We start from the raw sequence: 19,617 nt of genomic DNA, 5'->3' as shown, positions 1-19,617 counted from the left end.
TGCCATCATATTATGAATCCATCAATGATTAATCCCTTGATGAGATTAAAGCCATCATGATTCAATCACTTTCCTAAAAGCTGCATCTCTGTGTGCTGCTGATTAGGGGACCAAGCCTTCAATATGTGAGACTTTGGAGGACATTCCAGACCCAAACCATAACAGATGCTACAGTGAGTATAAATACTCTAAATCAATAGTTTAACATTGCTACCATCTCAATAGGACCCATATATTCCCAGTACATTGTGATACAAAACATTGAAATGCCATGCAAAATTTGATTGACCTAATCTATACTTTCTTCAGAGTCACTAAAGTTTGCATTATAGAAAAAGTAGCATAAAATACTTAGAAAAAAGGAAGTCAAGATAATCACACTCTCAAATCTGAAAGTCAGACACATAGTTGACTGGACATTTTTACATTAAGATGTTGTGGTTTATCATTCTTACTTACGCTGAATTATTATGATAAACCTGGAAAACAGCAAAACAAAGTATGTTTTACACTTGGATGCTGACTTCTAATATTACTATCTCAGCAGAAACACTGAAAAGTAGTGCTTACAGTGGAAACTGGCAGTGAAAAAGCCACCTTTGTACTGTCAGTGCCGTCCTAGCTTTCTTTAGCTTGGGATGACCAGCACATCTTAATATTACAAACTTCAAGTTCTACAGGTAACTAAAATGTGAACACAAGCCAACCTGTTTATGGTTTCTAATTGAGGGTACTACATCTGATCTATTATATAATCTCAGTATCTTCTTGGTTTCAAATGGAAAATAAAACCATCATGGGAAACTCTGAACACCTTTAAAGTTAACTTTATGTGAGGAATCACTTTTCTCAAGCAGTTATTCCCCATGATAATGGACTATTTGCAGTATTGATTTGTGGATTTTAGAAAAGATTAATTTTAACTTTTTCTAACATCGGTGAGGTATTTTACTGAGAGATGTAAATGAAGTGTGGTAAGAGGCAAAAAAGCATGTGAGCAAACCGATTTTAAAGGAAGTGATTGTCTAAAAAACGTATGAAGCTTGTATCTGAAAGAGATTCAATAAGGAAAAACTCCCTAAGAATATTGACAAATACTGACAAATTTATAAACATTCTACCATTCACCAAGCCATGGCTTTTTTCAAACTAATTAAAAACATTTCTATTACATGAGTACGCTAAGCTTACTTTTTAAAAAAGTTTTGTATTATTCGAGAAAAGCATAATCCAAATATTAGCTAATTCCTAACTTCTGTCCAAGGCTTAGAAATAATGAAATAACTTACATCAGGAAAACAGGAAGATGTAGGGCTTCCCAAATAGATGTGTCTCCTCCAGGCTCCAGAAAGAACCTACTTATGACTGCTTAAGAAAGGAGGATACTAGAAATGGCTTACTCCAATTTTTCCCTTATCATTTCTTCTGTAGAAAGCAGGAACAACTTCAATATTTCATTAATACTGCTCAAGATAAGTAATATTTTTTTATCTAACATGAAAGTTTCAAGTTTATTTTTTAAGATAGCTGTGGGTGGAGAACAGGGCAATCACACCATTCAAACGCATGCCTGAAGTCATTTGTGGTTCATACACTCAGGGCTGAATGCAATACAATATGAAATATTTTGTATAAATTAACTAGTCTGAAGGAACAATTTAGACATTATCAGGCAATTATTGAGTGTTGTTGTGCTTAGAATCCATCCCCATGTTTTCTTTTGATAATAGGATGCATTGTTGCCTCACAATAAACTGTTTTTAGGACCAATAAAATCTGATTACTTAGTAAACAGGTGGCTATGTGTGTGTGCTGTGCGGCTGTTAATTTCTATTCTTATCACAAGTCATTTACCACTTTACAGCTGTCTGACTTTCATTTCCAGTGTTTATATGAAAAGAGCAGAACTTGGTATCAACCAAATTAAAGAACAGGGAGAAAACAGGTCATAATATGGGGACATACCCTAAGTAAAAGATTTCTCTCTCTCACACACACATACACACACACACAAATGTTCACACAGTAGATGGGAACCTCGCAGGGCTGGCAATGCTTTGTTTAGATGATACAGTCCCCCAAATACTGAAAGCTTACTATATTCTTAATTTTCCATCCTTATATTGGTCATATTTAGTGAGCAAAGGTTAGTATCTGAAACAACAGATGAAATTTATAGTCCTGACAAATTCCGGATCTTCAAAATTACAATTTTAACATAAAGAATGAAGAGGCCCTTCTCGTGGTCGTAGAATGTGTAATGTGTCCCAACCCATTTACAGATGATAAAGCATTCCTTTCCTTTTATTTAGAAAACCAATGCTACAATAAATCAGTGTTTAAATGATTCCAGCTTATCTTTGAAGGGAACAGTTTGGGTTTACAATATTTCTATATGTAACTTTTTTACTGACTCATCCCTGGTAAAATACTGAAGATTTTAAGAAATCCCACACATTGACTAAAAAGTCCTCAGAACAAAAATGGCCTTCAAGTATAGGAACTCCTTGCTGTCTAAGGAAGATAATGATTACACTTACAGACGCTATAATGAAAGAGCACCAATGCAGTTTATTTTAATGCTTCTAATTTATGAGAATAATTTCTTACTGCTACATCATTAGTAAAGTCATCAGTACTGAATTTGGAAAGCACAATTAAGACCCACAACTGTATTGGAACTACACAACTTCACACAATACTATGCACCAGGATTCTAAAATAAAAACAAAAAAACAATAACTGAAGTATGCATGACAAAGTTCTTAATCTTCAAGGGATTCATGAACCTCCCCAAACTGTACAGAAGTTGTATAGTATGCATGCGTACATTTTTCTGGGGAGCAGCCTCATTAATCTACTTCTAAAGGAGTGCAAGGAGGCTAAGAAACAGTACATGGAAGAATTCTAATCTTCCCTATATTTTCAATGGTTGAAGTTGTGGACCACAGGAGTTCACTTTTGCACATCTGAGGGTCAATTTTGATGGAAATGGGTAGAAAAGAAAACAACAGATAACTTGCAAGGATTGGTCAGGGGTAAACTCCAAAGTGGCGTTTGTTTTCTGAGTTTAGAAACATGTTCTGATTTAGGAGAAATGGGGCCACAAGTGGTAACGTGAGCTGGAAACAAGGAGACTCCTAAGGGATTTTGTATGAATAAAGCAATAGCATGAATTTAAGATGCAATTTAACTCAAGTACAATTTTTAGTTTCTGCATATTATCAACTTATTTTTATTTTTGAATATCACAAACATCAATCAGAATACTTTTAAAAATATTATTTTGCATGCATTTAACAAATCTGACAAAAAGGACAAGTATCCAGTATACTTGCGTTATTAACTATGAAGTTTTAACTCAACAGCCAATTAACATATATTTAAAATAATTAGGTACAGGTAACAATGGAAAAACTTCAATGAATTAAATGGATGGCATCCTATCACTACGCATATGTTCATGTAACACTACTAGTAATGACCCTGAAGCACAGGCAAATGGAGATGGAGGACTCTCCCTAAAAAGCAAGTTTAAGGGATTAAATATCGTCATCATCATCATCACTACTAAGGACAAAGCTGCTGCCTGTGGACAGCCCATCTTCCTTCATGTTCCCCAAAGTCCCCCTCTCATCAGAATCGTCAAACACCTTCTCGTTGGAACCCTCCTCCTCATCAAACTTCTCGTTGGAATTGCCATCTTCAAATACCTTCTCATCTCCATCTTCATCTTCCTTTAGATCTGCATCTTCTTCGTCTTCCTTTTCATCTGAGTCTTCAAACAGCTTTTCATCAGCATCATCATCATCTTCTTTTTCAATAGCATCTTCCCGCTCTTTTTCATTGGCAAACTCTTCATCCTCTTTCTCATCAGACTCATCATCAAAAACCTTTTCATACATATCTTCCTCTTCTTCCTTTTCATCAGAATCTTCATCAAACTCTCTCTCAGAACCTTCCTCATCATCTAACACTCTCTCAGAGCCTTCATCAAATTCGGATTTGTCGGTGTCATTTTCTTCTAACTCTTTGTCAAGAAGGTTTTCAGGAAACTCCTTGTCAGAGCCATCTTCATCAAAATCATTTTCAAGGCCATTTTCTTCAAATTCTTTTTCAGAGCCTTCTTCCGATTGTTTTTCAGAACCATCTTCATCAGATTCTCTCTCTGAGTCATCCTCTCCAGATTCTTTTTTGGGACTACCCTCCTCTTCAGACTCCTTTCCAGGGTCGTCATCTTCAGACTCTTTTGCAAGGCCGTTCTCTTCATAATCATGTTTGAGTTTCTTCTTTTTAGATTCTCGCTCAGGGCCATTCTCTTTCAACTCCTTCTTAGGACTATCCCCTTCGGCATCTTTTTCAGGGCAGTCTTCTTCATATTCTCTCTTGGGGCAGCCTCCCTCACACTCTCTCTCAAGGCAACTCTCTTCAGATTCTTTTTCAGTGAAGTCTTCTTTGATCTCTTCTTCAGGCCCACCTTCTTTAGCATCTTTTCCAGAAGCACCTTCTTCAACTTCTTCCCCAGCTTCTGTTTTTTCAAACTTCTTCTCATCAATAGGTTCTTCAAATGCCACTCCAGTTGCAGCTTCTTGGGCATTCATTTTAGATGTGCTTGGGTGCTCTGAAAAATGCCTTATTCTAGAAGGCCCTGCCCTTTCTGGAGCACAGACAGAATTTGAACGCTGAAGGCCTCTGTTGGCCTCAGGAGCATTGAGGAATGCCTCCCATCCTCTCAGCCTTTCCTCCCTTTCTCTTGAGGTCTCCTCCACCTGTGGATGAGTAGAAACTGCCATTAAAATGATTTTAGGCAAAAAGAACAATCTCTCTGAGTGTTTCTAATAATGATGAAAATACTCTGATTTTACAAGGCAGCTCCCCTTAGGAAATCCAAGTAATTTCCTGTCTTCAGTTTTCAACACTTTACATTTTGATTTACCGACTTTAAATAACAGTCAACATTAAAGAGGATCATTTAAGTAAATGCAAACACCACAGTATTGCAGAAATGTTTCATGTCTTAAGAGTTAGTATTTGAGTCCTGTCTGCACACAAAAATGCAGAAAGGAAGCGAAATGTTTTGGTTTATTGTGTTCTCTTCTTATCACTAATCTGGGCAAGACTCAGAATTTCAGACTTACAAAGTGCAACATTTTTTCTTTCCATTCTCTGAATGCAAAGTATTGTTTAAAAGAAGTATTGTTAAACTAAACAGATTAAACTAAACCCAAAACTTCACCCTGAAAGACTGCTAGATCAATATTTGTTGGTAATGAAACAATTTGTGTGCCCTTGACAATTGCAGAATTTACCTGATAATCTGTAGTCCCATCCCATGCTTGGGCGGTGATCTGACGACCACCAAACCACCTTCCATCAAGGGTCTGAATACAATGATCAGCTTCCTCTGGATCCCTAAAGGACACAGAGGCCACACCATCTGGGTGTCTCTAGAAAGACAAGAAGGAACAAAAAAGAATGAACAATAAGATTAAAAGTAAAACACATTTGATATAGTAGGTAAGGAGTAGTGTTCTCTTTGGTACTTCGAGGTAGAAGACTTTAAGAAGTCTTTTTCCCTTTTATCCCAGGAAATGACATGCATTCAGTTTCTTCACCTTCACCTTCTCTAGCAAGAGCCAAGCATGATGTCCTTGGAACTATTTCTGCTGACAATATTGTCTAATGAGAGGCAAGACAGTTTAAATGTCTGTGAACACTGAAGTGAGATTCACCCTGGGGTCAAATCCTAGCTCTGTTGGTTACCAGTCGAATGAACCCTAGGCAAGGAGGTGTTCCATCTGAAAAGTTTCAGTTTCCTCATCTGTAAAGTCAGTAGAATAGTACCTATCTACCTTGGAAGGGTTGTAAGGGCTAACTGAGATAAAATGTAAAATGGCTTATAGTACAATCAAAATAAAGGGTGACTTTAAATTACTATGTCCATTTTGGAAGTAAAAGGAGGAAGAGAAGGGGAAATATACTCAGAATATTTTCCCAATTGATCCAAATATAGAGGAGAATAATTCTGAGAGGGGAAAATGTGGGCAAATAGAGAAGAGTAAAGTCTCATACATATTTCTTGTAGTTTCTTTCACCTGATCACATCCTCTAAGAGGGATGATGAAGGAAAATAAGCAAGGTATACCAAATCTATCAAAGCCTTGACTTGTAAACCATGTGTATCTAATTATTGTTAACGGATGACTACCACTAAAGAGCAGACTTACTATATCAAATTATTAAAACACAATTTAGGGGCTTACTGATGTTCAATAATCACTTATTAACCTAGAAGAACAACTACTTTAGGATTCATTTTTCCAAACCATGAACTTACATCAAAGAGAAGGAGCTTCCTAATTTGTCCAAACTTTGAACACTCTACTCGAAGATCTTCTCTGATCTCATTCAGCACCAATGGATCATCCTGTAAAAATGAAATATGATTAAAATGAGTTTCCCCTGCTTCTTCGACTATAATTCCTGAGAATCAAATTTATTGCTCTGACAAACCCACAAATAAAAAAGTTTTTGCTTATGTTTGACTACGTTTGCCTGTAGTCTACAAACTTCAAAGAAAAAAATCAAAATCAAATGAAGTTAGACCACTGCAGACAATGCTACTAGTATAAGTCTATCCTGCTTTAAGACAGAGGAAATGGATAAGCATGGCAAACAGCAGAGGGGGGCCTACAGTGACAAAGGAAAAAGGAGGAGAAGTGGGACTGGAAACTCCAAATGAACAGTAGTAGTAAAGGAAGAAGCCCTGTGGCAATTTTTAGTCAAAGACTGCTAATTCCTATACTGCATGGGCAGCATAATACTGATGAGAGTCCTTTGCTCTGATTTTCTGGATAGATTCGTATTTATGGAAATACTGCAGTAGATAGAGATTTATCACTTTCATTGACTAAATGTTCTAAAACCTTTTTTTCTGTGTGCTCCCAATATTCTACTTTAACTCACAAGGTAAACCTTATGAGGATTCCTGTTTATCTTATCTTCTGCCATGTTATAACAGAACCACACAGCACACAGGTATTAAGCAAACATTAAGACACCTTCTTACTGTTGCTCTTACAACTAGTGAGTGTACTGAGAACATCTGAGCATTGCTATTTCTAGTGGCCAAGTTCAGGTGTACTTTCCTCATAAAAGGACTTTTAATATTCCAGTTGGAATATTTCTCTAAGTCTCAATGCATGAAAAAGGCTCAGAAAAAAGCTATGTTATAAACTTGAATTTCAACTACAAACATATAAATGAAGATATGCTATCTATTTCTACTGAAATCCACTTAAACTAAGAAACAGTTGAATGCATCTATTTTTTTGACAGGTTTTTATTTTTCTAACCAACTACAAAGGAACTACAATGAAGTACCAAAAAGTAGTTTATCCCCCTACAGTTCTCTCAAAAAACAATAAACTGGGAAGCAGTTACTAAAATCAGATTTAATAGGAAAAATATAAAACCCAAATCACTTGCACAAATCTGCAGCTTCTAAAACTAGAGCTGGCAAACTGGATTTCCCCACTTAGAAAACCTAATTTTGGAGAAGAAGCCAATTCATTTTATGCAGAACTATCAGATCTGAGAGTGGGGCAACAAAATATACACATCTTTTGGTAAAGTCATGCAGTGGCCACTGGTGATGCATGTGTCCAATCAGCTCCTATGGTATCATGTGCTTGCAGAAGGCAGGAACCTTGTTTCACTGAGTTTTGTAAACAGTACAGAATTTTATATACAACCAATAGTCAATAAAAGCCTTTTCAGAGTTTGACAAACTCTTCCTAATCTCTCTCTTATTCACCAAGGAAAATCAGGGTTATATAAAAAACAAAAAAGAGCTGTTTCTAAATATTCAGCAAATTTTGAATTTAAAAGTGATCCCATTAGGATGGGGAACACCATTATTTCCATATCAATGTCTCAGTACTCTTCCTATAAAGTAGGTATCAATTCTGAGCCTAAGACTTCCCAATCCTTTCTTTTTATTTATACCAACTTGAAAAACTAATACATTATTATTACCGTACAGTATCCTGATGCTCCATAATAATGTTTGCCTCCTTTAGGAAGACTCTTTAACCTAGTGAGCTACACATGGAAATTTTCTGAAGATGATACTTTGCAATCTGTGACTTAAACTGGCCTCCTGTACTGCAACTTTCTACAGTTAACTCTCAGGATTTTCTCCCCAGGATAGTGTTTTGTTTTGTACAGAAGAAATAAATGATATTTCTCATGCCTTTCTGACATAAAATTACACTGGCTAAGACAGTGGACACTGATCACATGAGCCTACTGAACACCTAAAAGGTGGCTAATCCAAATCAAGGTACTCTAGTTGTGAAATGCACACCAGACTTTGAAAATTTAGTACCAAAAGGAAAAAAAGTATACCTTGCTAATATTTTTATATTCACTACATATCAAAACTGTAATAGTCTAGATATGCTGGATTAAATAAAAATTCACAAAAATTAATTTCCTTAGTTTCACATTGTATTTCTATTTGGATTACAGAAAAAGTTCACACAGGCCTTACTTTATATTTCTATTGAACAGTGTTGATACACACAAAGAGAAATGTACCTCTGCAATTGAATTTTCATTTCTCATCTCTTGGTATTCAAATTTGCCAGACAATACATTCTTAAATAAGGCTGAATCAAATACTGCAGACTCTCTGAAGTTACATTAAAAACATAAGGCTTCAATGTTTACCCTGTCCCCAAAGAGTATTTTTAGATATGCTGCTTCTAACATTGGTCAACTGTTTAGAATAAAAATATATTACACTCCCAAAATCTGACTTATTTCTGGTAACTTGTAGTAACTTGAGAATTCGGTTTTATGTTTTCCACTAAAAAGCTCAATGCTAATGTCTGCTCTTCAAGCTCACAAGAAGTCTTCAGTCAAATCGATTAATCCCCAAAATTTTGTAATGAAAGCAGGCTTCCCTGTTAAACCCTTCTATTCACTGTCACATAACATCTATACCAGTATTGTCTAATACTTTTCATGATGATAGGAAATTTGTGTACCTGCATTATTCAATTTGGTACCTATTAACTCCATATAGCTAATACAGCTGAAGAATTGAACTTCTTATTTTATTTAATTTTAATTAAAATATTCATATGGGGTTACAGTCTACCATATCAGATAGTATAGGTCTACACCGTACATTCCTGAAGTTCAGGCACAGAGAGATAGTGAACAAAAACCAAGACTATTATCTCCCTTGTTGATGGGCTCTCATCAATCTAGTTGGACCACTTAAAACTAGGTTGGTGCACAAACAAGGAGAGGGTCACCAAGGATTTCTCTGCCTGTGAATTCTGAAGCCTACCATCGCCAGGACAGACTGTCCTGCCACCCTCTGAAGCATAGCATCTGAGAAGAAAATTGCATTCATTTACAAAAATGGTAAAGACAAAAATATTTTACCCACTGCATGAAAGAAGAAATTCTGCTTTAGAAGCAACAGGGATTTCATTCTCTCTTCCAATTATTCTTCACATAAATAATAGGGCAGTGGTTGTGGGGAGCTCAGTGCTAGAACATGTGCTTAGTACACACAAAGCTCTGGGTTCAACTGCAGAACCATAAAAATATGGAGGGCTTATTAATAAATACATATTGAGGGTCTATAATTCTATGCACTGGAAATACAGCAGCAAACACAGTAGGCAAAGTCCTGGTTCTCATGAACCTCACATTCTAGCAGAAGAGAGAAAATTACTTCAGACAATAATAAATGCTACAAAGGAAACAAAACAGAGTAAAATAAAGACTAACTCCAAAGTAAAGTTTATACTAAACCAAATAGGGTTTGTTTTTGAATAATCAGAAACTTATAAACAGATCTGTAAGGGTCAAGATAGAATAAATGTAGCCTTAGTGGGGAAATAATATTTGTAAAGGTAAGTCTGCTCGGGGTGACAGACAAAACTAAGGTATCTCAATGAGCAAGGCAGAAGGCAGAAACAAGAACACATAAAATTACAGACATCTTTAGAGGATCCAAATGCTTTGAATTAAGTTTGCAATTATATTCACATTTGAATGTCAGGAGTTTGGCATATGCGAATCAAGGACCTCTATGTCACAAAAATAAATATGCCACCTAAAAACCCAGGGGGATAAAATGCGATGAATCACAGGAAATTCTAGAGTTGTACCTAGTAGACTAGATACTATGATTTATCTATAAATTGCTTTTAAAGCTCTACCTGGCAAGGGCAGCACTTCAAAGAGCAACTACAGGTGCTCTACAACTTACAATGGGATCATGTCCCAAAAAACCCATCAGAAATTACAAAATGCATTTAGTACACTAAACCTACTGAACATCAGAGCTTAGCCTAGACTACCTTAAATATGCTCAGAACATTTACATTAGCCCAGAGTTGGGCAAAATCATCTATTTTATAATACAGACTTGAATATTGCACATAGTTTAGTGACTACTGTATATACACTGTAGAGTATTGGTTGTTTATCCTCATGATTGACTAGGAGTTGCAGCTTGCTGCTACTGCTGCTGCCCAGCAGCATGATAAAGGACCATATCAAATATTGATAGCCAGGGAAAAGATCAAAATCCAAAATTTGAAACACCATTTCTACCAAACACATATTGTTCTCACACCATCAAAGAGTCAAAAAATGTGTTAAGTCGAAGCAAGGTAAAATCAGAGACCTTCTGTAGTGTGCATGTACACATCTGTGTTTTTTAATCATACTTCATTACTACTGCAAACCTAAAGTACCTCTGTAATATTTCAAGATTCTTCTGGATTTCTAGTCAGCAGAGACATCATGCAACATTATAAATACACCATCTACATCTATCCAATGACTGTGAAAGATGACCAGACTCCACAGGTGCCCGGTGGGTCCAACTGCATCACTATTCAGAGATGGATTTCAACTGATCATCCTGGGGAACTTTCTAATGGAACTAAAATGATACTGCATTTTGACATTGTTTACAAACCACACCCAAAACAACAGGAATGAGCACTGGTTGCACCTAGAACATTTGTAAACCTGGAAATTTACATTATGAACATTTTTTCTTCATGCGTGACTTGCTCTAATTAATTCCAGAACCAGGCAGAGAATAGAGTTGTTTTCCACTAATGATAGTGTCAATCTATACCAGCAAAAATCAGAGGCAGAATGCAGCACAGATACCTTGACAATTAGTATTCCTTAAACCTCTTCAGTAGTTAGAAAACATCCTTTATTCACATTAATTTGCTGTACTTAAGAATTTAATACGAACAATAAATATTACAACCTTCTCCTAATAGTCACTGAAGGGATTTGTAAAACTGAGGTTCTGAAAAAACAACCCTATTATTTAAAACACTGGGGGCTGAATTTTATTAAACTAAGGTTTTCTAAGGATTAAACTTTTAGTAGCAAAGTGAGTTTTCACTTGCAAGTGTGCAACTGGTACTCTCCACCCAAATCAGTCATACTTGTTGAACTGCATGCACTCAAAATCCACAAGCTGTCCTCATCAATGATATTTAAATGATGATATTTCTTAACAATTTCCTATACCAAGAAGCTGTTATTCGGGGCTGCAATAACAGTATTAAGCAGGGGTGAGGGGAGGAGTTCACTGGACTAGACAAATAAAATGAAGGGAAGGAAAGGGAGATGGGAATAGGAAAGATAGTGGAATGAATCAGACGTAACTTTCCTATGTTCATACACATAAAACCATAAGAATGGGAAGTTATACTTCACATTATGTTTAATATGTTAAAATACATACTACTGTCATGTATAACTAAAAAGGACAAATCAGAACACCATTTCCTACCTCAAAATCCATAGGGTGAAACATATTTTTGATGATGACAACTCGCTCATGGCGCATCCGGGATGGCCCAGCCCTCCTCTCAGGTCTCCAATCCAACTGCCTAAATAGAATAAAATAGTAGAGAGAAAATGAATTTTGTTTCAGACTTGTTGGACAGAAAATGAGTTGCTAAAATAATTCTTTGAGTATTTAATAATGATGACTATTTGATTCCAAAACAATGTGTATTTTTGCCACAAATCCACTCATGGAACATTCTGAAATAAAAATGCTGAGCAGGGGAAAAAGTAAACCCAGTTTCTGAAACCCTCAGCATATATAAGCAACTCGTACAAACATTCCAATAAAACTCCTAAAATGTCTCATTATTTAATACTTATTACTCTCTGGAAGATATATAGTTATTCCTTAGTATACATGGATGACTGGTTTCAGGAACCCCCTTGCATACAAAACTCCACACACTCAAGTTCTTTATATAAAATAGCACAGTATTTGCATAGAACCTATACACATCCTCCTGTATAATTTACATCATCTTTAGATTACTTATCATATCTCATATGATAGAAATGCTACATAAATAGGTGTTGTATTATATTGCTTAGGGAATGATAACAGGAAAAATAGTTTCTACATGTTCACTACAGATGCAATTTTTTTTTCCAAATATTTTTCAATCCACAGTACGCTGAGTCCACAGATATGGAACCCATGGATATGAAAAGCTGACTGTTCTTTGAGGTTAAAACTGTTTTGTTAGTTTTTAGACACTTTATCATAAAGAACAAGCTGCACTGAAATATATAAAACTACTCACTTTGTCTTAAATTTTACTGATACCATTTACAAAATCGGTAGTATCTTTTTAAACTAATCTTGTAAAAACTAGGGGACAGTACAACTGAACACTTTTATGATTATTTTATCATCAGTGTAAGCATAATGTTAGAAGTGTAAGCATTCACTCTAATGAAAGTATTTATTATTTTGACTAATTTCTTAAAACTAGCATACTTCAGTCTCAGTCTGTTTAATAAATTAATAAAAATCTGACAGTGTTACATATATGCTATATATAATTATATAGCAAATGCAATACAAAGTCTATCATTTCTAATTTCTACTAACAAACCTATATGTAAAAATTTAGCTCCTGGTATAACTGATTTCAATCCACAGTGAAAATAAACCAAAGGTTCTGGTATATAAGCCTAAACTATCTTGCTAATTTGATGGTCAACATTTAAAAAAAAATGATTTTCTTAGCTCAGTTAATCACCATTATATTACAAATAAATACTGCAGAAAAGAAAAACACCACCATTGCCAAATCAGCCTATCAACTAGATTACTGAAGATCCCTGATTGATGAAATAATGAAATTCTTTTAAAATGATCTGTAAAACATATTTGATGAAACAAAAGTGGCTATTATCAAAAATATACTTTTGGATATTCATAGGGAACCTTTCACAAAGAAAAAATAATACAAACTTCTGTTGCAGAGACAGCTTCTTCTTATAGTCCTTGCACTTCTTCTTCTTCTTTGAGGCATCATATTCCCCCTTCAGCTGAAACTTTGCTACCTCGACATGTAATTTGTAGCCTCTAATTTCGTCTTCATCCAAAAGTTTTAATGCAAGTTCCACAGATTCCCTCTTTATAAAGGTAAAATAAAATACAGTCGATAAGTACACATTGATATAAAACTTGAGACATTTTATAGAAAGGAATGTTGACAACTACCTACTTTAGGATAAAGAACTCTAGAATGTAAATCAAGAAACCTGCTTTGGAGACACAGCTGCCCCTAACCAGCTGTGTAAACTTAGGCCACTTGTTTAAAATACTGAGTCCCAATTTCTTCATTTGTAAAATGGAATAATACTATGTTCATCACAGGGCTCCTAATGAAATTAAATGAAAGAATGCATAGAAAGTGTAGGAACTAGCAGACAGTTAAGTGTTCGATAAACTAATTACTGGGTAATTTTGCCTCTTGGAACCACAACTGCAGATCTACAAAACAAGGTGAGTGAACCTGCATAACAGAAAGCTAATTCTAGTTTTAAAATCATATAGTACTCCCACTTGAAAGGTAGGATGACTCAAGGAACTGGAAATAAGATAGAAAGCCTTTAATTTTTTGCTTCAACAACTAAACTGTTGTTCTGCAATACACTAATAATTAGAAGATAATCTGATGGCTTATTCATTGAATACATTTATGTATTGTGGGTCCTACACAAAGTGGGCAGTTATCAGATCCAAACAAAGACCTGAAGGTCTGAGGAAAACAAAAGAAATGAACTCAACAGCTCAAATCAAATATGGATTCTAAAATAATTATCCATAGTTTTCTGGAACTCAATTTACTGTTTGATAATCTTGTGCTTTCATATGCCCTAAATTATACATAGGAAGTTTCATAAAAGTCCATTTTTTTCTTTAATATTTAAAGAAAATCCACTCAAATCCCCTTAAGAATCAATTCACAGATATTTAATAATCTCTTAAAAGAGCTTGTAAAACTCTCAAATCTCCTTACATTTGAAAGTTACAAAAGTACTTTCCTCAAATGGTCATGCTCATGTTCCACACCCATCATGTTTAAGAACCAGGTTAAAAACCTACCTACCAAAAAGCTGTCAGCTTAATCCTTCCCGCTTCTGAAACACAGCAGATTCACAACACACCTGTAGTGTTTGCACTGCCATTTCATCATTTTTATTTTACTTTTTAATTATTGTCAGGTTCTATGACAAACATACATGTCATTGTCATGCCCATTTATTTTGTACCCAGCAATAACACATAATACTCATTTCTAAGGTGGCAGGTGTTCCTGCCTTTGGCACTGAGCTACCTCTGTGCAATTTATGGTACCAAGACTACACAAACTTCTGCAATTTTCTGTTAATATCACTCTCTTCTCTCCCATTCAAAAATATTTTAAGGACTGGGGTTGTGGCTCAGTGGTAGAAGTGCTTGCCTGGCATGTGTGAGGCACTGGGTTCAATCCTCAACACCACATAAAAATGAATAAATATATTATGTCCACCTACAACTAAAAATATTTTTTAAAAATTTTGAAGAAGTATAAGCTATCATCTCATTTATGATCTAATTCAAGGGTCAGAAAAATCCTTTTATAAAGAGTCAGTCAGTTAGTAGTTTAGGCTTTGTGGGCCCTGAGGTCTATGCTCAACTCTGATAAAACACAAAAGCAGCCACAGACAAATGCTTAGATCAATGAGTGTGGCTGTGTTCCAATAAAGCTTTATTTACAAAAACAGATGGCAGGCTGGAATTTGCTAAACCCTGGTCAAATTCATTGCAACGGGCCAAAAAATAATGTCTCTAGTTTTTATTTTTCTTCTCAGATTTTTAAACTGTTTTCTCAATTACATTCATGAAGAGATCTTTACGGTGAGAATTTTAAGACAAAAGAAGTACCTCAGTCATATACTTACGTACTTTCAAAAAAGTGAAAACCTTACCAAATTGATATACGCATAGGTACCATCTGAAATTTGTTTTCTTTATATCCTGTTTTGAATAGTTCTTGGTTTAAGTTATCATCTATAAAAGATTATAGCCCTGGTTCCTGAGACAGAAATGTAGATATATGGGCCAGATGCTATGGTGCATGCCTTTAGTCCCAGCTACGCAGGAGCATGAATCAAGAGGATCACTTGAGCCCATGAGTTCAAGATCAGTCCGAGCAAGAGAGTAAGACTGCCATTTGAAAAAAATGGAAATATGAGAACTTATTTGACCACATAACTAACCTTCAAGTAACAGCAAAGTCCATCTCCTTTAAGATTTCCTTGATTATCTTTGTAAAGTTTGACCTTAAATTCTTCCGTCTGAGGATCCCTCATAATAATACCAAACTTGGACATAAGCTGTATAAATTCATCCACTGTAATGTCAGGAGGCAAACCTGTAAAATCAGGAAAATTTTCCAAAATACTTATAAACGTGAAAGTTACTTAGCATTCTATTAATTAGAAATCTACAACTTAGGTGAATGCAAAACTGATTTTCCAAATGAATACAAAAACCTTACAGCTATAAAACTAAGGAATAGTCACATATTTATGTATTGAAATATACATTAAAATTAATCTTTGCTCAGGCCTTACTGAATCTGAACAGGGCAAACTGCCATGAATTAGCTAAAACAGGCAAAGTAAATGGTATATAAAGTTGCAAACACTTAATTTTTCTTAGTTGTATAATAAACAAATTCCTCAGCGTAAACAAGTGAACAAATAATTCTACAATGAGCTGGGCATGGTGGCACACATCTGTAATCCCAGCGACTTGGAAGGCCAAGGAGGTTCTCAAGTTTGAGGATAGACTCAGCAACTTAGCAAGACCCTCTCAAAATTAAAAAAAAAAAAAAAAAAAAAAGGTCTGAGGATATAGCTCAGGGACAGAGCACCCCTGGGTTCTATACCCTGTAAAATATATGTGTGTGTGTGTGTGTGTGTGTGTGTGTACATGCATATATATGTGTGTGTGTGTGTGTATATATATATATATATATATATCCACAATCATTTAAAAAATGGACTTTAAAGCAACTCAAAACTAAAAATCACTGTGAAAAAATCTCAACATTAAGTATTTTCAATCTCAAATTTGTTTAAAAAGGTATACATACCAGACACATATACGTTTGTATTTCTGTCTTCTTCAACATGAAACCATCCTAAAAATCAAAAGGAAATAAATAAAATATTTGCAAGTCACGTAAGAGTCACATTATGAAATTTTGACAATGTGACAGTTTCTTGAAATTTCTAGGACCTTTCTTTTACCTTTAGAAGACTAACAAACTAATTCAAATCACTATGTAGCTTTCAAAGTATTTGAATCTTTTAACATATTAGTTTTAGAGCCCTGGCTAAAAGACAAGATGGCCATTTTACTTGATTCTTTATGACTAAGACATCTTAAATAAAAAACTCATTCCTTCGAAGCTATTACAATTCTCCAAAAACTATCTATGTTTACATACTCACATTTTAAAATTTTATATTCATGTTTTGCAAGCTACAACCACTTGCCTGATTCAGCCTTTCTTTTTTCTCCCTTCTTTTTAGGATCAGCAGGTTCAGGGGTTTTTCTTTGTGGTGGTTCCTCTACAGTCCTAGTATTGGCATCTTGAACATTTGCAGTAGAACTAGATGCACCATCATTAGAGAAGCCATAATTAGCCTGATAGGTAGCAATGAAATCTTCGGTGATCTAGACAAGAAAGTCAAAACATACACACAAAAATTCAAAATTATCTCCACCCATAAAATGTTTAAATTATTATATTATGGCACATTCAGGTATATAACTTAACATAGAAATGCTTCTGCAGATAACATTTGTAGTAATTAAACTGTAAATGTAAAAAATACTAAAGCATTAAAAGTAATAATGGCTCATTTTTTTGTTTCATTTGTAAATTACTACTTCCCTACCATACACTTGACTAAAGCTACAAATACCTAAAACAAAGAAAATAGCAGCCAACAATAAAGCAGGAAAAAAAAACAAATGTCATCTAATAATCTACTATAGAAACCACCTTTTTACTGTCTGTATGCACAAATATACGTGTACAATTAATACATATCTGTATACGAGAGCACATGGCATAGAACTCTGATGGTGTATATGAAGAATGAGGCTAACAATTGTAAAATAAAATGCTCATAACTTTATCACTAATTAAATTACACTATCGGTTAACGTCAACACAAATTAAGGACAAGTCCAAATCATATGTCTTCCTTGCTTTTGGAAGTACATCTGCACAATGACAAAAATGTAGTTATTATACCAATCAATATGAGGTACACATAGGAATGGGGGATATTTAAAACAAAGTTTGAAGAGGTATGTGCTTCAACAACATAAAAAGAGAGTTATAGATTAATCCGTTATCAGACTTGGTATAAGTACTCAGAAGGAGAAAGAAAACAAATCTGTACTCAAGCTGGTATTACCAGTACATAAGTAAAACAGTCCATTTTAACGATTTGTAGAGATTGGAATATACACAATACAAAATAGAAAAAACACTGAAATAAAGTTTTAAAATAACCATCCAATCACACAATGGAGACGTGTTTTGTATTATTGGCTTGCAAGTCACTTACTGTGTTGTTAGTATCCTTTCATACTGATGCTCATGTGAGTCTTACATTATCAGGGTACTTTTACCACAAAGTTTAGAGAACCAAGTTTAACACTGGTTATTTTATTTCCAAGCTGAAATAAAACACTTAACGATCTCCTAAGTACTCCAAACAAATGTACACAGATCATTTCCATCTATCTTCTGTGCCTCTCTAGTCACAGTCCTCCGGTTGGTTATACGGTTCAAAGATATGTGCCCAGGGACAAAATTTAGTATGAAAATAAAGCAAGGGGCAAAGAAAGTTCAAACAATAAAGATATATAAATGGCTATTTTCTTAAAAAAAAAAAAAAACAACAAACTGCACACAGTACATAAGCTACACATCTGAATTCCCAGGGTATGTCACCTTGATTATCTTGAGATCAACCGTTCCTAAATCTAGTGTTTTTCCTCTTTGCAATAAAAATCAGTCATCAATGTAATAACCAGCTGTGACCTTCACAGACAAAATTAATAAGGCATACAAAAGGCATTTAAGACACCACCTAAAGATTTACGTTTCTCTACACATCGGTTCTGCAACAGACGCAACAAAAAGACGCGTCACGACCAGACATGGGGGGCTAGGATCATGGACCTGAGCAAAGCAAACGTAATAGGAGTAACCAGCAAGGCTGACCAGGCGGCCCGCTCCGCAGTGGCGCCCGTGCCACTATTTTACCTTGGGGAACCAAGCCTTCTTGTCCAGGTCCCACTCATAGGGGGTGTCAGCCGGCTGCTGCCCAAAAGAATCAGGTTCTCCGCTGGGATCATTCTGGGTGTCACCGTCCTTGGTGTCTCCGTACAATTCTTGCATTCGCAACTGCTCATCAAACTCATCGTTCGCATCCAAGTTGTTGCCGCTCATGTTTCCTACCTAGCCCACGGGCAGGGTTTAGACTAGAGAAGAGGCCGAGATGACGCTAGAGGGGAGCAGAAAAAGGGAGGTCCGCTGTGCTCGGCTCGCGCCCCGCCGCCCCCCGGCCCGCCTCCCCACGGCGCCCCAGCAGTCCCCGGGAAGTCGGGGCAGCTCTGCCGCCGCACCACCCCCGACTCCGCCCGCCCGCCGCACGCGCGCGCGCGCGCACAACTACTCCGAGCTCGGCCGCGCCGCCGCCCACCTGACTCGCTTTACCGGGCCGCGTTGCCGCCGCTCGGTCCGGGGCGCAGCGGGAGCGCCCGGGCGCGCCGCTGCCGCCGTCGCTGCCAACCGGGTCTAAGGCGATCGCGGCTCCCGCGGCAATGTCAGGAAATGATTTAAAAACGAAGCCCCTCAGGCTGACGCAGTCGCCATGGCCGGCGCGTCGAGACGTCGCGGATCGCGCCGACACGCCCACAGTAGCGTCAAAAGGCGCCGACGCAGGCTTGCGGCTCGCGGACCGAGGGCGGGGCGCCAGGGGGCGCGTTGCTGCCTCGTGTCAACGCCCAACCGAGCCCGCCCGGAAACGGGACGTGGCCCGCTGGGACCCGCAACCCCTTGGGAACCTGAGGCTGGGCGGAGTCTCTCGCGGGTTGGCCAGGTTGGGCTCCAGCGGTGTCCCGAAGGAAGGCGTGGGAATATTCCCATGCAGCGGGCG

General features: G+C 36.6%; 1 protein-coding gene across 6 annotated transcripts; it reads right to left on the bottom strand.

Moving 5' to 3' along the window:
* Positions 1-2,548: 2,548 nt before the first annotated feature.
* Htatsf1 (HIV-1 Tat specific factor 1) lies at positions 2,549-19,398 on the bottom strand. Of its 6 annotated transcripts, none has more exons than XM_047536952.1 (10): positions 19,162-19,398; positions 18,723-18,917; positions 16,933-17,113; positions 16,527-16,574; positions 15,646-15,800; positions 13,349-13,512; positions 11,852-11,951; positions 6,338-6,427; positions 5,310-5,447; positions 2,549-4,769 (listed from the first exon to the last, which is right to left on the bottom strand). In XM_047536952.1, the coding sequence occupies exons 2-10, from the start codon at positions 18,906-18,908 to the stop codon at positions 3,543-3,545; spliced, it is 2,289 nt and encodes a 762-aa protein (XP_047392908.1). In that variant the 5' UTR covers positions 18,909-18,917; positions 19,162-19,398; the 3' UTR covers positions 2,549-3,542. The 6 variants fall into 6 exon arrangements, with proteins under 6 accessions (XP_047392908.1, XP_047392904.1, XP_047392903.1 ...); XM_047536948.1 differs by having other exon boundaries at positions 18,723-18,963; positions 19,176-19,316; XM_047536947.1 differs by having other exon boundaries at positions 18,723-18,963; positions 19,162-19,304.
* Positions 19,399-19,617: the final 219 nt, after the last annotated feature.

The sequence above is a fragment of the Sciurus carolinensis genome, chromosome X (assembly GCF_902686445.1).
Source record: "Sciurus carolinensis chromosome X, mSciCar1.2, whole genome shotgun sequence".
Classification (NCBI taxonomy): domain Eukaryota; kingdom Metazoa; phylum Chordata; class Mammalia; order Rodentia; family Sciuridae; genus Sciurus; species Sciurus carolinensis.
The sequence above is the reverse complement of the archived record's forward strand: the minus strand, read 5'-3'. Positions and strand labels throughout refer to the sequence as shown.